Source organism: Trichomycterus rosablanca, chromosome 15 (assembly GCF_030014385.1).
Source record: "Trichomycterus rosablanca isolate fTriRos1 chromosome 15, fTriRos1.hap1, whole genome shotgun sequence".
NCBI lineage: Eukaryota > Metazoa > Chordata > Actinopteri > Siluriformes > Trichomycteridae > Trichomycterus > Trichomycterus rosablanca.
In genome coordinates, this window is record NC_086002.1 from 15807330 (window position 1) to 15827321 (window position 19992).

General features: G+C 40.1%; 1 protein-coding gene across 2 annotated transcripts; it reads left to right on the forward strand.

The window, feature by feature from the left end:
- The first annotated feature begins 584 nt into the window (after nucleotides 1-584).
- actr2a (actin related protein 2a) lies at nucleotides 585-19523 on the forward strand. 2 transcript variants are annotated; one of them, XM_063009368.1, is made up of 9 exons: nucleotides 585-717; nucleotides 7067-7177; nucleotides 11268-11483; nucleotides 11745-11817; nucleotides 12124-12260; nucleotides 14328-14477; nucleotides 15418-15563; nucleotides 16428-16560; nucleotides 17717-19523. In XM_063009368.1, exons 1-9 carry the CDS (start codon nucleotides 670-672, stop codon nucleotides 17885-17887), a joined length of 1185 nt encoding a protein of 394 aa, XP_062865438.1. In that variant the 5' UTR covers nucleotides 585-669; the 3' UTR covers nucleotides 17888-19523. The 2 variants fall into 2 exon arrangements, with proteins under 2 accessions (XP_062865438.1, XP_062865439.1); XM_063009369.1 differs by lacking the exons at nucleotides 585-717; nucleotides 7067-7177 and adding an exon at nucleotides 8310-8358.
- Nucleotides 19524-19992: the final 469 nt, after the last annotated feature.

Sequence of the window (19992 nt, forward strand, 5' to 3'; positions counted from 1 at the left end):
TAAATAAACCAAAGCTATCTTATTTTTGACAAACTGAGAAGAACCAGTTCATTGGAAAAGACTGTTATGCTTAAGAGAATTAAAGGTAGAAGAGGAAGATGGATGGATACAATTAGATGAACAATAAACAAGCTATTAAGAAGCCAGAAGACCCAAACAGAAGACAGAATAGTCTGGTGAAACACTATTTATGCGGTCACAAGGGGTCTGATAGCACTAATAAAAACAATAACAATATGTAGGTTTAATTGTGACATGGCAGTATTAACAAAATATATTTAATAATTAATTTGCAGTTTCATTCAGCTGATAAAGACTTCATTTAAAGCAAAAATCTAGATCTACAGAACGTTATAAGAGCTATAAACCTATTTTTGTGGGGTGTGGTTAAATATTTCTGATATTCTGTATTTGGATTCTTAGGAACTCTGTTAGTTGCATCATTGGTATCACACGTACTAAATGTTTTAAATTCGAGCTCTTTTATAGCTGATACATGTTTTTATTCCAGTTTCTTGAGTTAGAATTGGAGAGTGAACTTTAATTTTGAAATCTCTTAGCTGCAGCTGAATGGGTGTAAATGACGAAAAGCTGCCCGGTGGCGCTTTTCTGTCTCCGGCTGAGTAAAGTTGAACAGATTTCGGCGGCTTTTCGGATTTCGTTGTAAATATGGACAGTCAGGGGAGGAAAGTGGTGGTGTGTGATAATGGAACCGGGGTGAGTAAATATAACACACTTTCATTTTAGATGCATTTTAAGCATTCCTGCGTACCTGTAGATTTAATGCAAAGAAACAGGAAGTCGGCTGCTTGGCTACCGTCTTGGGTGGTTTACGCCTTTTCGCACCTGTTTTCCGGAAAACCCAGCCTCCATCATACGGATTGGCTAAGTGTCTCGTGTTTCGTTGCTACGATTGGCAGGAAATATTGAACGGCCTACTAGAAGCCAATCATTGCATGTTTCGCTGGAAAACGGGTGTATAAAAGGGTGTTGTCAAGTCAATGGAATGTGATTGTCAGCAATATAGAAGTAAAAGCCTGTAATTGTAGTAAAAACAGCACTAACTAACTGTTTGCCCTTTAAATATGTTGCACGGTGACAGAATTCGCTTTTTTATTGATTTAAATCATAAATAACATCAGTAAGTTAGCTAAGTATAGCTAGCTCCAGAATAACCACCCTTGCTGCCATTATTTCAATTTATTACACCTACACATCAATTAAAATATAAAGCTAAGCTTTAAAGATATGAATGCAGCACACTGTTGTATTTCCATTTTACAATAATTAGAAGAATAAACAGAGTAAAGAAATCGCTTCATAAGCTAAGCTAACTGACTGCTTCCCCAATCTGCTCCTGTGTAACACAGTCACAGTGTTCCGTACACTTTTTAGTAGAGGGTCCGCACATTTTTGCTACTACGCGTCAGCTGGACATTTAGTCTAAAATCCTAAAAAGGGTCTTGACTTCATTTGAAGCCCTTATTTGTTCGTTTTTGACCAGTCGAATTTAAAATAAACTAAAGCAACATATAGGGACAAATTTGCTTTGTGAACAGCTGTATGCAACAGAAAACCGTGCAGGACGGAAAACGGTTAAGCAGCTTCAGTCAAACGCCATTCAAACTTTGCATGTCAGTTTATTTGCTGATGAATGCAGCGTTCACACAGGAACTCAGCTCGAACTCATTTAAAACAGTAATTTAAAAACAGCCACCAGGCATTAGCTACCAGTACAAAATAAAGTTGCATTTCAGGCCTCTAGCTCTGTGTTATTGGTACAGCTTTTTGGTGGTGAGCATTTTTTAATAGCTATATGCTAAACTATTTGCGCGTTATAAATAAGCACATAAATAAAATAATGTAAAGTAACATTGCATTTGACAGTAGGTGGATTAATCAGTAGTATATTTCTGCAATTGTGCTGATCAAATTTTCATGTAAACAGCTTATAGACGTTTCTTTAAGCTACATTATACAATGGTAGCCTAGTGGGTTCTGCCATGCAGTCACTGTTGGACCCTTGAGCAAGGCAAACCCTCCCTAACCTTTCCACATCCAGCATGGATGTGTGAAAGAGAATGTTGTACTGTACACCTGTATATGTATATATAACAAATAAAGGCTCTTTCTATGTATACCGTGGTCACAGAGGAAGAACACATTTATTTGTCATATATACAGGTTCTTCTCAAAAAATTAGCATATTGTGATAAAGTTCATTATTTTCCATAATGTAATGATAAAAATTAAACTTTCATATATTTTAGATTCATTGCACACCAACTGAAATATTTCAGGTCTTTTACTGTTTTAATACTGATGATTTTGGCATACAGCTCATGAAAACCCAAAATTCCTATCTCAAAAAATTAGCATATTTCATCCGACCAATAAAAGAAAAGTGTTTTTAATACAAAAAAAAGTCAACCTTCAAATAATTATGTTCAGTTATTCACTCAATACTTGGTCGGAAATCCTTTTGCAGAAATGACTGCTTCAATGCGGCGTGGCATGGAGGCAATCAGCCTGTGGCACTGCTGAGGTGTTATGGAGGCCCAGGATGCTTCGATAGCGGCCTTAAGCTCATCCAGAGTGTTGGGTCTTGTGTCTCTCAACTTTCTCTTCACAATATCCCACAGATTCTCTATGGGGTTCAGGTCAGGAGAGTTGGCAGGCCAATTGAGCACAGTAATACCATGGTCAGTAAACCATTCACCAGTGGTTTTGGCACTGTGAGCAGGTGCCAGGTCGTGCTGAAAAATGAAATCTTCATCTCCATAAAGCTTTTCAGCAGATGGAAGCATGAAGTGCTCCAAAATCTCCTGATAGCTAGCTGCATTGACCCTGCCCTTGATAAAACACAGTGGACCAACACCAGCAGCTGACATGGCACCCCAGACCATCACTGACTGTGGGTACTTGACACTGGACTTCAGGCATTTTGGCATTTCCTTCTCCCCAGTCTTCCTCCAGACTCTGGCACCTTGATTTCCGAATGACATGCAAAATTTGCTTTCATCCGAAAACAGTACTTTGGACCACTGAGCAACAGTCCAGTGCTGCTGTTTCTGGTTCAAAAGTGGCTTGACCTGGGGAATGCGGCACCTGTAGCCCATTTCCTGCACACGCCTGTGCACGGTGGCTCTGGATGTTTCTACTCCAGACTCAGTCCACTGCTTCCGCAGGTCCCCCAAGGTCTGGAATCGGCCCTTCTCCACAATCTTCCTCAGGGTCCGGTCACCTCTTCTCGTTGTGCAGCGTTTTCTGCCACACTTTTTCCTTCCCACAGACTTGCCTTGATACAGCACTCTGGGAACAGCCTATTCGTTCAGAAATTTCTTTCTGTGTCTTACCCTCTTGCTTGAGGGTGTCAATGATGGCCTTCTGGACAGCAGTCAGGTCGGCAGTCTTACCCATGATTGCAGTTTTGAGTAATGAACCAGGCTGGGAGTTTTTAAAAGCCTCAGGAATCTTTTGCAGGTGTTTAGAGTTAATTCGTTGATTCAGATGATTAGGTTAATAGCTCGTTTAGAGAACCTTTTCATGATATGCTAATTTTTTTAGTTTTCATGAGCTGTATGCCAAAATCATCAGTATTAAAACAATAAAAGACCTGAAATATTTCAGTTGGTGTGCAATGAATCTAAAATATATGAAAGTTTAATTTTTATCATTACATTATGGAAAATAATGAACTTTATCACAATATGCTAATTTTTTGAGAAGGACCTGTACATATCAGTGGCTTCTATGGGGCTGCATGGGCGGGACTTCGAAACTCGCCGGTCATTGGATAAATGCCACGATTTTGTCCCGCCCCCAGACGCTGAGCGTCTCTGGGGGTGAATGGGGCTGCGGGCGGGTCTGGACGCTGAGCTTCTGCAAGATGATTGGAGGATCAGTCGAAAGGCTGAATCCCGTTTTTATTGACAGCTGTCGCTGGGCGCTTCAGTACCATCGCGGATTTTGCGAGTGAAGTCGGAAGACTTGTTCCAGCAAATCTGGTTTATGATGGTGTATTTGTATTCTTATAGCAGGACAGCTCTAAAAAGTTTAGTCATGACAAATCATCAACAAATGTACAAAAGCTTTGTCGTTCCTGCCTGGGCCTTTATCTGCCCATCTCAGGTCTTTGTATACATATCCTAAAGCTTTGTGTGCCCATTTTTCTGCCCTTTCTGTTTTTCACCTGCCCACTTCAAGGCTTTGTCCACCCAATCTGGGACTTTGACTGTATGAAACTTTGTTAGCATATCCAAGGACTTTGTTAGTATGGACTTCATAAGCAGGGTCTTTGTGGCAAAGTAGGAGCTTCGTCTTCATTAACAGTAGCTCTGCTTTGTCCATTCTGCTTTATTTTGTGACTAAGTGGTTGCTGCTAATTTTATAAACTAAAAAATTGATTGGCAAAAATTTGGAAATGGTGCCACATCCCTGGTTACTTTACTTGCTGTTGTATAATAGATAATCCTGCAATTTAGTTCAGACATGTTCATGTTACTGTATGTCCAATCATGTAGGCTTCTGGCTTAGTTCCTTTTCAGAACACTTTGCTGGTTATGACCATTAAAGACGCCTTAAATTAGGGAGCTGAGGTCAGCTAATGTGTCTATATTTAAAGTGAACTTCCACATTCTGACAGCTGTTAATAACCTATAGCTCAAAAAGGAAAGCATGATTGTCTCTGTGAATCTACAGCATCTGTAAACAGGAAGAAAGAAAAATAATTATATGGACTGAACTGTAACCAACAGCATCGTTTCATTTATTTACAATAAATGTTATTTTTAATTAATGCAAAAATTTATGATCAGCTTTGTACAATGATGTGCAGATAAATTATAGTCACCACTAGTATTAATTCAAAAATGTAGCAATGAAAGCCCAGCAAAGGACTGTGGTGTCGGACTGTGGTAATGTCCATGCTTTTAAAATAGCTAATAATTAAGAGTCTACATTTGGGCATTAGACTAAACTTAGACTCTTTTAATAAATATACAGTTGAAGTCATGAATTTACTTATAAGGGACATGTGCATCTTATGGCTGTCCCTGGAAATCTATCAATTGTGCAACTGTTCTCCTTCAGTGACTGAATGACTGGAACACAGACTTGCTCTTAAAATATATTGTACAAATGTAAGATCTGTAATAAATTTGTTGTTTGTTTTGTAAAAAAAATCGGGGTGGTCACAAATGTACAGTGTATCACAAAAGTGAGTACACCCCTCACATTTCTGCAAATATTTTATTATATCTTTTCATGGGACAACACTATAGAAATAAAACTTGGATATAACTTAGAGTAGTCAGTGTACAACTTATATAGCAGTGTAGATTTACTGTCTTCTGAAAATAACTCAACACACAGCCATTAATGTCTAAATAGCTGGCAACATAAGTGAGTACAACCCACAGTGAACATGTCCAAATTGTGCCCAAAGTGTCAATATTTTGTGTGACCACCATTATTATCCAGCACTGCCTTAACCCTCCTGGGCATGGAATTCACCAGAGCTGCACAGGTTGCTACTGGAATCCTCTTCCACTCCTCCATGATGACATCACAGAGCTGGTGGATGTTAGACACCTTGAACTCCTCCACCTTCCACTTGAGGATGCGCCACAGGTGCTCAATTGGGTTTAGTCCATCACCTTTACCTTCAGCTTTCTCAGCAAGGCAGTTGTCATCTTGGAGGTTGTGTTTGGGGTCGTTATCCTGTTGGAAAACTGCCATGAGGCCCAGTTTTCGAAGGGAGGGGATCATGCTCTGTTTCAGAATGTCACAGTACATGTTGGAATTCATGTTTCCCTCAATGAACTGCAGCTCCCCAGTGCCAGCAACACTCATGCAGCCCAAGACCATGATGCTACCACCACCATGCTTGACTGTAGGCAAGATACAGTTGTCTTGGTACTTCTCACCAGGGTGCCGCCACACATGCTGGACACCATCTGAGCCAAACAAGTTTATCTTGGTCTTGTCAGACAACAGGGCATTCCAGTAATCCATGTTCTTGGACTGCTTGTCTTCAGCAAACTGTTTGCGGGCTTTCTTGTGCGTCAGCTTCCTTCTAGGATGACGACCATGCAGACCGAGTTGATGCAGTGTGCGGCGTATGGTCTGAGCACTGACAGGCTGACCTCCCACGTCTTCAACCTCTGCAGCAATGCTGGCAGCACTCGTGTCTATTTTTTAAAGCCAACCTCTGGATATGATGCCGAACACGTGGACTCAACTTCTTTGGTCGACCCTGGCGAAGCCTGTTCCGAGTGGAACCTGTCCTGGAAAACCGCTGTATGACCTTGGCCACCATGCTGTAGCTCAGTTTCAGGGTGTTAGCAATCTTCTTATAGCCCAGGCCATCTTTGTGGAGAGCAACAATTCTATTTCTCACATCCTCAGAGAGTTTTTTGCCATGAGGTGCCATGTTGAATATCCAGTGGCCAGTATGAGAGAATTGTACCCAAAACACCAAATTTAACAGCCCTGCTCCCCATTTACACCTGGGACCTTGACACATGACACCAGGGAGGGACAACGACACATTTGGGCACAATTTGGACACAATTTGGACATGTTCACTGTGGGGTGTACTCACTTATGTTGCCAGCTATTTAGACATTAATGGCTGTGTGTTGAGTTATTTTCAGAAGACAGTAAATCTACACTGCTATACAAGCTGTACACTGACTACTCTTAATTATATCCAAGTTTCATGTCTATAGTGTTGTCCCATGAAAAGATATAATGAAATATTTGCAGAAATGTGAGGGGTGTACTCACTTTTGTGATACACTGTACATACAATGTCTTCTCTTTCCAAGATCAGGACAGAAGGGAAGCCCGACAGCTTCTGAGCCCAGTTACTTTTGTAACTTTTAAAATGGCTTTAACCCATTTTTGACTGTTTCTTAAAATACCAGGGTGTGTGTTTGTCTGTGTGTAAATTTTACAGAGTAAATTAATAGCACTGTTAAGATGAGTTCTGTTTTTGAAATATGTTTTATTTAACATTATTTAAACCATTCATATTTTGCTCTTCATTGTTTTTCTCTGGCAGTTTGTGAAGTGTGGCTATGCAGGATCAAATTTTCCCGAGCACATCTTCCCAGCACTGGTGGGGAGACCAATTATTCGCTCCACAGCCAAAGTGGGCAACATTGAAATTAAGGTAAGGCTAGTGGCTCATTAAACACACACACACACACACTAGGGTTGGGCGGTATGACGGTATTACGGTATACCGCGGTATTTAAAAATGGTGACGGTATTTTAAAAAAATGTGAAGCGCCAAATTTCTGCTTCAGGTTTACCTTAAAAACGGAGACTTTAGGACATGCGCGCATCCACAGTAAGGGAGGGGTGGGAGGGGTAGGCGGGGTAGGCGGTTGGAGCTCACTGATTGGTTGTGGAGGTAATCACTGAGGTGATAACACAAAAACTATTGCCGCTCTACATAGACGCGTTTTACGTCATCCTATGCGCGCTCCCGAGAAGGAGGCTGTTTGAAACCTTAGACGCCTTAATAAGCTGTAGTTCGGTATCTTAACATTTCAAGAACGAGTGAGCATCGGAAGTGTCTTTGGCTTAAAACATGGCTGACGGTGCGGAGAAACGGAATTATTTTCAAACGTAAATAAATGATTATTGAACTTGTATAAACTTGCACATGTGTTTTTATTTGCAAAATTGAGCTTGTGAGTTGACATGCTTGCGCACTGTGCTATCCTATCCCATTGGTTTGAATGGCAAAATGCTAACTGTTAGCTTAGTATAAGACAGCCCCTATATTAATATCAATGATGAACGATCATGAACATTTTGCTACCTTGCCTTAAATGTAGGCATAATTCAAACAACACTTCAATGAGAAAAAAGATTTATTTTAAAAGGAAACTACAGGAAAAAGACAGACTGTGGTTGCATTGCATTAAGTTTCATAAAAATCCTCTCTTGTGCAGAGATGTGTTTGTGCCTGTGTTTGTTTCTGCTTTAAAACATACACGCCATGAACCAATCAGATTTCACATCATTAAACGAGTTTTTTCTCAATTATTTGTCAGAATACTACTAGCGCTCTCTTTATCTCTGTGTGTGTGTGTGTGTGTGTGTCGCTCGATCCCCGTGATAACTGCGCAGTTCTAATCGGCTGTATTTCACCCACTCCGCTTCGCATCAGTAGACGGAATTATCATAAAATAAAAATATATGTAGAGAGCTCCCTAGCTTTTCGAACACACCCTATAACAGCTCCCAGAGGCGCGACTCGGGTTCCTTTAGTCCATTTCAAAGAGCCGTTCAAGAGAATCGGATCGTTCGCAAACGACCCATCACTAACAGACAGACATGCAGGTAGGGCTGGGCGATTTTGCCCCCAAAAAAAATCTCGATTATTTTAAAATTATAACCGATTGTCGATTACGATTTCGATTTTTTTTGTTCTTGTATAATGCAATTGAAATAAGACTCAGATTACTTTTTTTTGCATTGTAAATTAAAATGACTACAGAAGTGCAAAAATAGTACCACCACCACCACCTATAATTATCCTTTTAAGGATCTAAAAATTTATAACAATAACGATCACAATAATTAAAAACAAAATGGAAATCTGAATTATCTATATGCTTTATAAGAATAGCTCACAAACAACTCTTTTTAAAAAAAAATAATGTGCAGCAAAACCTTACATTAGGAAAAGGACTAAAAAAAAGTTCTTTACAGGTTTTTTAAAAGAAACACGAGTCTGTGCTGTGCTGTTTCCACCACTGAGTGAGTCTGTATCAGTATCTATACTGGGGGAGGGGGGGTGAAGTAATCACTCAGCTCAGCTTTGATTTTGTCCTCTTGTGATTGGGGGGTGGATGGAGGGGGCACGTTCTGCTTCTAACTATATAGACTACAACTCCCATGTTTCCAGGGACCGTCACATGTCCCCGGTCAGCCAATCCTGATCGCGCTCATCGGCGCCGGAGTTTTGATTCAGTTCAGCGGTGTTCGATTCAGTGAATCTTAATTAAACTCTTCTGTTTGTGTCTCGTTTTACCGATCGTGTTTACGCTCCTTATTTCTGAATCTAACCGTTACCGTGTATAACCCTTGTTGTCTTCCGTTTACTGTTTTAGTTTATCCTCTGGTTTTGGACTCTGACCTGGTTTTGTACACTGTTTTTGCCTTTTTATATTAAACTTTCCCTGATTTATTTTCCGCGAGCGTCTGGTCAGTTTCTGCCTCGTGTCATGTTGGTATTTTAGTAAAAATATAAAGTATGTAAACAATCGCGATTGTCACATTCTAACATCGGGTGAAAACGTTCATTCTGATTAACCGAATTAATCGTGAAAATCGCCCAGCCCTACATGCAGGCCCCTCCCCCTACGCGCCTGCGCGGTAATACCATATACCGCGGTATTTTTTGAAGACGGTATGACGGTATGAAAATCGGCAATATCGCCCAACCCTAACACACACACACAATCATTCTAATTTTTATACAAAAGTGGATAACAGTAAAAGTATAATTATAAAAGGCTTACAAAATCGCAGGTTTTGATTTTGCCAAACAGCACTTGTCGGTGCACTTTCAGTGTCGGTCCTGAGCCCGGGTAGTAATAGGAAGGTTGCTTTCGGAAAGGTATCTGGTGTAAGAACTGTGGAAAAAAGTATGGTGAAGGTGAACAAATAATTAAGATCACTAGCAAATCATATAATATAATACATCACCATTACATTAGCTTTACTAACGTTACACAAAACCTTCAAGGTTAAGTCAAAACCTTTTTTCTAGCTTAGCTGCTGGTTTTGACTGTCCAGTGTATCCAGTCAGGAAAATATTACCTATAATGCTATCTGCTCACTCTAATAGTTTACAGAATCAAAGGTAAGTTTGGATGCTGGTTTTGTTTACATAGTAAATATACAGTATGGATCTCTGGGCGCTTGGGTGGTGTAGCGGTCTACTATGAAAGCTCACCACCTTTTCTTGAAATTTCCTCGTGGTTTGTTTGTATGTTGTATATTGTTGTATATTGTAAGTAAAGTAGCTGCTTGTATGATATATGATTAAATACAAATAAGAGTGCCACTTAACACTTTCCCCCACTGACACACTTGCTCACCAATGCCTTGACTAGCCCGCAGAAGCTGCATTTGCAGCAACAATGAGCTCCCTTGACCCCCCCTTCTTCCAGTATGGCCAGGTTGATAGCACAGCTCAGCAGTGGTGGGATGACCACCCAGCCTGGCCATAATAATTTGACCCTCATCAAAGTCCCTCAGATCTTTTATGCTAAACATATCTGCTGCATTTAACACATAGGGAATACATTATAAAGAACTCTAAGATTTATCCAACCACATGAAAAACCTATGAACTAAAAAAACACTGGGAACAAATGACATCTAAGATGTTGCATTGGTCATTAAAATATATATTTTTTTTACCTTTTAAAAAGAGACCAGGCCTTTACCTGCCTCCTTTGCAGGTCAAGAATCACCATCGAACACATTCTTTTTTCATGTCACGAAATGAACAACACCAGAACAAGATTCCACAAATTGTTGCTATTTTTGTTATTTACGTGCAACAGCCTCAACAATAAATAGGCTGTTATCTAATTAATAGTCTTGTTGCATGTGCGTGCGTTTGTCAAGTTATATTAGAATGTTTATGATTGTACTGTGCTTTAGCATGTACATGTGTGCAAGGGTGTAAATTTTATTTTAATGTTTGGAAGAGGGAGCAATAAACAGTGAAATTTCTCAAGAGAAATTTCTGAGGGGCGCAAAAAGTACTGTAGGTTTTAGTAATACTGAGAATGGCACACTATAGTCATCTTTTACAAAAATGTTCTTTTAATGCAGCATATTACTATATATTATTTAAAAAGATATAGTTATCTTTATACAGATTATAGCCCGGTAGGGCAACTCTTGATTTTTCTCTGGATACCCTATGGATTTGCACCCCAGCAGTTATGCGATTTTAATAAATGGCGTTATGCCCTGTAATGCATTTGTGTGCTGTCCAGGGTATTCCTGCCTTGTGTCCAGTGTTTCCCAGTGAGAACAGACCGTGCTTATTGTTTAAACAGTCAAAAAATAAATATGATTGGGGAAAAAACTTATCAAAAACAGTTACACCAACCCACCAAGTTTTGTGTTTGATAATGTGGGACCTGTCTCAGTATAGAAAGTATAGCCGTGATGTCAGAAACATGAATTTCCTCCTAAAGTTTCCTGACCATCTGACCCTGTTACAGGACCTGATGGTCGGAGACGAGGCCAGTGAGCTGCGCTCCATGCTGGAAGTGAACTACCCCATGGAGAACGGCATCGTGCGCAACTGGGATGACATGAAGCACCTGTGGGATTACACATTCGGCCCAGAGAAACTTAACATCAACTCAAACAACTGCAAGATCCTTCTCACAGAGCCACCAATGAACCCTACCAAGAACCGGGAGAAAATCATTGAGGTGTGTGTGTGTGAGAATTTGTTTCCCTTTTTGCATGGTGTACATTAGACAGCTAGTATTTGTATAACAATATGTAATGCATTACCCATATTACACCAGTATATATTGTATTCATAATAATCTATAATAAAGTACATTACTTATTTTAAAAGGGAACAGAAAACAATGATTTTGCTGCTTTATGGAAATGCTGTGTTTTATTTTTCTTTGTTTTGCTTTTTTTGAATGAGTTTTGAATTGTTTTTCTCGGCTCGTCTGTAGGTGATGTTTGAGACGTACCAGTTTGCCGGGGTTTACATCGCCATTCAGGCCGTGCTCACACTCTACGCTCAAGGTAAAAACAGCTGAATAACAATCTGAACACATTTACATTTGCAGCATTTAGCAGATGATTTAATCCAAAATGACTTATTGCTGAATACAATTTGAGCAAGTAAGGGTTAGGGGCTTTGCTTAGGTACCCAATAACTTGATTGTGAGGCTTGAACCAGCAACCTTCTGATTACTGGTCCAGCTTTTAACCACTGAGTTACCACTGAACACAGGTGCTTAGATGATGGGATCAGTTGTGCTGCAGATGTATGTGAAAGTGTGTAACTGTGTGCACTTATTAATCATTTAAGTGTGTGTTTATATGCAGGCCTGCTCACTGGTGTGGTGGTTGACTCTGGTGATGGTGTGACTCACATCTGTCCTGTGTATGAGGGATTCTCGCTCCCCCACCTTACACGCCGGCTGGACATCGCAGGCAGAGATATCACACGCTACCTCATCAAGGTATACACACACATGCTACTTCATCAAGGTACACACACTTTCACACGCTACCTCATCTAGATACACACACTGGCACACGCTACCTCATCAAAGGACACACTACCTCATTAACGTACACACACTGGCACAGGCTGCCTCATTAGGGTGCGTGCACTCACACACACTTCCTCATCAAGGTACACACACTTACACACGCTACCTCATTAAGGTACACACATTGGCACACGCTACCTCATTAAGGTATACACGATCTACCTCATCAAGGTACACACATTGGCACACGCTGCCTCATTAAGGTACACACATTGGCACACGCTACCTCATTAAGGTACACACAATCTACCTCATCAAGGTACACACAATCTACCTCATTAAGGTACACACAATCTACCTCATTAAGGTACACACAATCTACCTCATCAAGGTACACACATTGGCACACGCTACCTCATTAAGGTACACACAATCTACCTCATTAAGGTACACACAATCTACCTCATCAAGGTACACACATTGGCACACGCTGCCTCATTAAGGTACACACAATCTACCTCATTAAGGTACACACAATCTACCTCATTAAGGTACACACAATCTACCTCATTAAGGTACACGCAATCTACCTCATCAAGGTACACACATCGGCACACGCTACCTCATTAAGGTACACACAATCTACCTCATCAAGGTACACACAATCTACCTCATCAAGGTACACACATTGGCACACGCTGCCTCATTAAGGTACACACATTGGCACACGCTACCTCATTAAGGTACACACAATCTACCTCATCAAGGTACACACAATCTACCTCATTAAGGTACACACAATCTACCTCATCAAGGTACACACATTGGCACACGCTACCTCATTAAGGTACACACAATCTACCTCATCAAGATACACACATTGGCACACGCTGCCTCATTAAGGTACACACATTGGCACACGCTGCCTCATTAAGGTACACACATTGGCACACGCTGCCTCATTAAGGTATACACATTGGCACACGCTACCTCATTAAGGTACACACATTGGCACACGCTGCCTCATTAAGGTACACACATTGGCACACGCTGCCTCATTAAGGTACACACATTGGCACACGCTGCCTCATTAAGGTATACACATTGGCACACGCTGCCTCATTAAGGTACACACATTGGCACACGCTACCTCATTAAGGTACACACAATCTACCTCATCAAGGTACACACATTGGCACACGCTGCCTCATTAAGGTACACACAATCTACCTCATCAAGATACACACATTGGCACACGCTGCCTCATTAAGGTACACACATTGGCACACGCTGCCTCATTAAGATACACACATTGGCACACGCTGCCTCATTAAGGTACACACATTGGCACACGCTACCTCATTAAGGTACACACAATCTACCTCATCAAGGTACACACATTGGCACACGCTACCTCATTAAGGTACACACAATCTACCTCATCAAGATACACACATTGGCACACGCTGCCTCATTAAGGTACACACAATCTACCTCATCAAGATACACACATTGGCACACGCTGCCTCATTAAGGTACACACATTGGCACACGCTGCCTCATTAAGGTACACACATTGGCACACGCTGCCTCATTAAGGTACACACATTGGCACACGCTACCTCATTAAGGTACACACAATCTACCTCATCAAGGTACACACATTGGCACACGCTACCTCATTAAGGTACACACAATCTACCTCATCAAGGTACACACATTGGCACACGCTACCTCATTAAGGTACACACAATCTACCTCATCAAGATACACACATTGGCACACGCTGCCTCATTAAGGTACACACATTGGCACACGCTGCCTCATTAAGGTACACACATTGGCACATGCTACCTCATTAGGGTGCATGCACACTTCCTCGCACACACTTACACGCGCCACTTCACCACACCTCACATGCCTTATCAAGTCAGTGTGTCAGTAGCCAACGTTTCTGTCAGTTGTTTGTAAATGTTTACTTTAACTAATGCAGACTCATGAGAGAAAACCTTTGTTGATTGTGTCGGAATGTAGCTGCTGCTGTTGAGAGGCTACGCCTTTAACCACTCAGCGGACTTTGAGACGGTGAGGATGATGAAGGAAAAGCTTTGCTATGTCGGTTACAACATCGAGCAGGAGCAGAAACTGGCACTGGAGACCACTGTGCTTGTGGAGTCCTACACTGTGAGTAAATGCACACTTAAATGTAGTTTTTGGTCACACACATGTGTATTCATCGAATGCTACATAATATACAGTCAGATTTATTCTTTCTTTATGAGGCCCTGAAACCTTTTAATGGTGAGATAAGTCACACTCAATAATTTATACTCGCCACTCCCCATTCTAATTGGCCAGAAGAAAAGTAAAAGCAGCACTTAGGAAGACCTTCAGCATCATTCATTGGCCATTTTCTGAACTACACCTACCATACAGATGAACTTTATGGGTGTGCAATTACTGACTGTAATCAGTTGCTTTAAACACAGTCACCCCCCTGTACCCCATTTACCAAGTCAACCCAGTGATGTACACCAAATGCTGCTTGCAAAATTACTGCAAACCAAATGCTCATCCACACTTGAATAGGGGAAAGAGTGCACCTATCTGCAGGGCCTGCCAGGCCCCCTTAACAATCAAACACATACTGACTGAATGTATAAGATACTACCTAGAAAGAATGAAGTGTGTCTTGCTGGACACCATATAGAAATACTTTAGCCCTAACAAAGATAACCACTCCGTTCAAATTCCTGTCAAACTTGAATCAATCTTTATCTAGATTACTGAGCAAAAATAATAATCACATTAGTAGTTTAAAAACAGTGATGCAGACCCATCACTACCACTTCCTTCCATGAAAATGACCCAAGGGTTATCTTGACGTTTAAAAAATCCATCTATTAGTCATCCCACCAGAGGTCCAGTTTCACCCTGTAGAATTTAGTTGATTCCTCATTTTTAATCCAAACTTTGTTGCTAAATTTCCCTGATCAGCCAGCGTTCAATCGTTTGTTAGTTTCAGCGTTTAACTGTGCCTTCACTATATAGAATCAAAACGATGTTCATTTTTCAAATAATTTAAAATTCCTTCTTCTCTTTCTCTCACTGTAAATCAAACTAGCTGCCTGACGGGAGGGTGATAAAGGTTGGGGGTGAGAGGTTTGAGGCTCCTGAGGCGCTCTTCCAGCCGCACCTAATTAATGTGGAGGGGGTCGGTGTAGCAGAGTTGCTCTTCAACACTATCCAAGCAGCCGACATCGACACCAGGTCAGTCACTACCACAATAAAAAAACCTGTATGAGATTGGGAAAAATATCTTATTGTTAATGATTTTTTTTTTTCTATTAACCACTTTATCCTGGTAGGGGTCACAGGAGTTTCGGTATCACTGGAAAACACAGGGCACAGGGACAGTGTTTTTTAAATCAAACTGTGACTGATGAACATGTTTAACATGTAAAACAAACATGAGACACCACAATGGCATGGCTGCCACTTTTTCATACCTGTTCTTCCATGACGGCCGAGGATGCAATTCTCTATCCACAATGACTAGAAATAGCCCATCCCCCAGACATGGTCAGTTGTGCCTGTTACATGTCGTTCCAGGTTGACGGCACTGCTAAGATTTGAACTTGAGAGCTGGAGCTGATGGGCTAGTGTATTAGGCCATTGTGATTTTTTTCCTTATTATTTATAAAATGGACACCAGTTGTCCTGTTTTTTAAATGTGAGTGAACTCCAAGCACATAAAGTTTTAATAATTAAAAGCAAATCTTCAGTAAAGTAAATATCATGTCTAGATTACCATATTAATAATTGTATTGATTAATGTACAATGAATCTAATTAAGCATCAGATAGAACCAGCAGCATGATGCTTTTATGTGAACAAACCAGTTCCAAATCGTGTAATGCTCCACAATATGGTTGTGCCTGATTGTATTTACAGACAAAATAAAACTTGTTAGCATAGTTGCATAGGTTGTGCTTAGGTCATATAAAAAGTACATCATGCAAAAACGCAAGATGGTGTCAATTTCAGTGACACAAATAAAAGGACCTGGCATGATTGTGTTGGACATTTTAATTTTACATATATCTTAATCCCCTGTTGTTCTGTCTGTTTTAGGGCTGAATTCTATAAACACATTGTGCTATCTGGTGGATCTACGATGTATCCAGGTCTCCCATCACGTCTGGAGCGTGAGCTGAAGCAACTGTACCTGGAGAGGGTGCTCAAAGGAGACGTGGACAAACTATCTGTTAGTACAAACACAATCTTACACAGTACAAACACACTCTTACTCACTTCACTTCTTAAATTTTCTAGATGTTTCTAGAATTTTCTAGAAAACGAATCTGATGAATGTAAATGCCATGTTTATCCACCACTAGGTGGAGGCATTGGATCTTTATGCTGGGTCAACAAAAACGATTGCATGTTCAGAACTCAAATTAATTTTTTGGGTGGTGCAGGAGCCACCGCGACCACTACAAGTAAAACTAGTGAATACGTATAATTGGAGGTACATAAGTAGTCATTTTGCCTGAAATGAAATCTGAATGTAAATGTAAAGGAGACCAAGATGAATAATTTCAGAACTTTTTCCACCGTTAATGTGACCTACATTATGTACAATTCGAACACCCTGAAACTAATACTTAGTTGAAGCACTATACTTTTAATTTTATGATAGCATTCAGTCTTATTTTATTGTCTTTTCATTAATTTTGGAAGTACGTCCAGTGCTTGGTAATGTCAATGTTGTTACATTCATTTTCCACATGTTGATGACTGTCTTCACTGTGTTCCATGGTATATGTAATGCCTTGGAAATTTTTGTACCCTTCTTTTGAGTGATACGTTTGTGGCTTTTGCAGTAAGATGTGACTAAATGTCAGAAAAGTCCTACTAGAAAAGCTGAACTTCATACAGGGTTAATCGTGCTGCCGTGGCAATAAATCCCAGCTATCATCATCATCATACAGGGTTAATCAGAGTCACTTTAATTGATGGCAGGTGCCACTGATTACTATTTAACATGAGCTTGAATGTGATTGGTTCAGTCTGAACACCGCCATATGACAAGAGGGTGTGCATCCTCTTTGGTCTTGAACATTGAAAGGTTACAGACGGTTCTCATCATTTTCCCTAAAGGGAGGCGAAGTCTTTAAAAGCATTTCATAAAATGTAACTGATCTGTTTTGAACATGTTCTTGCATACAAGTGTTCTCAATGGTTACGGACAGTAAACGAATGAATGATTTATGTACTGGTCCTAAAGAACACCAGCAACAAGAGTTTATTCTGATTAGTGCTAATACTTTCTCTCTCTCTCTCTCTCTCTCTCTCTCTCTCTCTCTCTCTCTCTCTCTCTCTCTCTCTCTCTCTCTCTCACACTCTCTTTGTGTGTGTAGAAATTTAAGATACGTATTGAGGACCCTCCTCGTCGTAAACACATGGTGTTTCTGGGAGGTGCAGTGCTGGCGGACATCATGAAGGATAAAGATAATTTCTGGATGACCAGAGAAGAGTACCAGGAGAAAGGCACACGTGTGCTGGAGAAACTTGGAGTGACCGTCAGATAAACCACATACATGTTCTCACCCTCACACACACACACACACGTGCACTTACACTTAAATTAATTCATACACAAATACAGGGTGGCATTTTGGCAGTGTATAAATAAGCAGTTGGCAGGTTATACTTGATTGTAGAAATCGTATACTTGAATTTTACAAGTGCAGCCTAAAATCCTCATTCCTCAAATCCTATTGGTGCAACTTTCTGATCACAAATGACTTTGTATAGCTTGCTTTTTTCTAGGGCTAGACAATGAGCAAAAATATTAGTCAGTACTTGTTTATGCTGCCAAAATTAATCCGACAATAGAGTTTCTCTCTTTTGCACATTTACACTGATATTTCTTACGTTTCGCTGCCATAAATCCTTTTCTTAATATGTAGACATAGTTTATAATACAAATCACCTTAGAGTCCAAGAAACTTAAATAAGTACATGTCCATGTTGAATAAGTACACAAATCACCAGTAGCCACTCAGCAGATAATAAGTAGTAAGATATTTAAAGCCAGTGGGATCAAATGTGGAACAGCGACTTGTTCATTTTTGCCTTAGTTTCATTGTCTTTTGTTTAGATTCCCTTCATTTACGGTTTTGCACACATTATTCATTATTGTAAAGTCCACTTTGCTTTGCATCGAAGGAAACACAAGTATTCTTAATGAATTTCATCTGCGGAAAATGTAATGGGCAAAGTAAGACGGTAACAAATCAGGACCAAATGTTTATCATTCCTATCGAAAAGACAGGTTGTTCTAGAGAAAAAATTATTGTACTTGTGAATTAGTATAATGTGCAAAGTGCAGTTATTAACCAGTGGGTTGAATCAGGTGTCTTTGAGCAACAAAATCGCCAAACCATGTTGGACTTCTGCTATAATCTAAATCACCGTTACAGAAATTGTTTGGCCAAAAACTAAATTAACCCACATTTCCACTTACCCCAAATATAGTCAATAAGCCAAAACTGTTAGCATTTAAGATGTGTTTCTTTAGCATCTTGGGCGGCACGGTGGCTACGTGGGTAGCACTGTCGCCTCACAGCAAGAAGGTCCTGGGTTCAATCCCCAGGTGGGACCGGGTCCCACTGGGTCCGGGTCCTTTCTGTGTGGAGTTTGCATGTTCTCCCTGTGTCTGCGTGGGTTTCCTCCGGGTGCTCCGGTTTCCAACCACAGTCCAAAGACATGCAAGTGAGGTGAATTGGAGATACTAAATTGTCCATGACTGTGTTTGATATAACCTTGTGAACTGTTGAACCTTGTGTAACGAGTAACTACTGTTCCCATCATGTTAAAATCCTATTAAACAAACATCTTTAACATCTTTAGTCATTCTAGGACACATGGATCTGACGAGCTGTAAGCCGTGTCAGCTTGAGGACATTAAACAGAGAACGTATAACAGAAGTCATTCATAAAGGTTTCCCAGTCATGTGTTTGTCACATCATACAGACATACATCATACATATAATTTGTTTTAATTTCCATTGAAGAAAATTAAACTTTACACAAATAACAGTTAACATCATCTTTTGTTGCACGTAAGTTTTTTAGTTCTCTTTTTTAGCAATGTTGTAAAGGTTTAGTAATTTTTTACAAAAGTTTATTTAAATAAAAACACTCCACATTTAAGTGTAAAACCGTGAGACATCGTAGTTTTTTTGTGTATAGGGCTGTATAGCCACCATTTACTAGCAACTATTTACTATGTTGTCGCATAGTAAATAGTTAAATTCTTTCGGTGATGCAGCCATATAGTGTTTAAACCATGGATGGGCATAATTTATTCAAATAAATGATCTAGTATTAAATCTAGTATTTTTGTTCACATAACGCAAGTAATTATTTAATAATTTTGCTTTTTGACTACATAGAAGTAAACAGTCTTAAGCAGCTGTGATTCAGCAGTGCAACATACCCATAATTGTTTTAAGTTTTATTTATTCATCATAGGGAAGTACTGATTAGGGTGGTGATAACTACAGACCTTATTTGCTAGGTGCCTACCATGATATTTAGAAGTTATTTAACTTGACAATTAATAAGAATGCAGTGAACACACAGTAATATTCAATATTTTTATTATCATAAAGTGCTGTCCAGTTAATT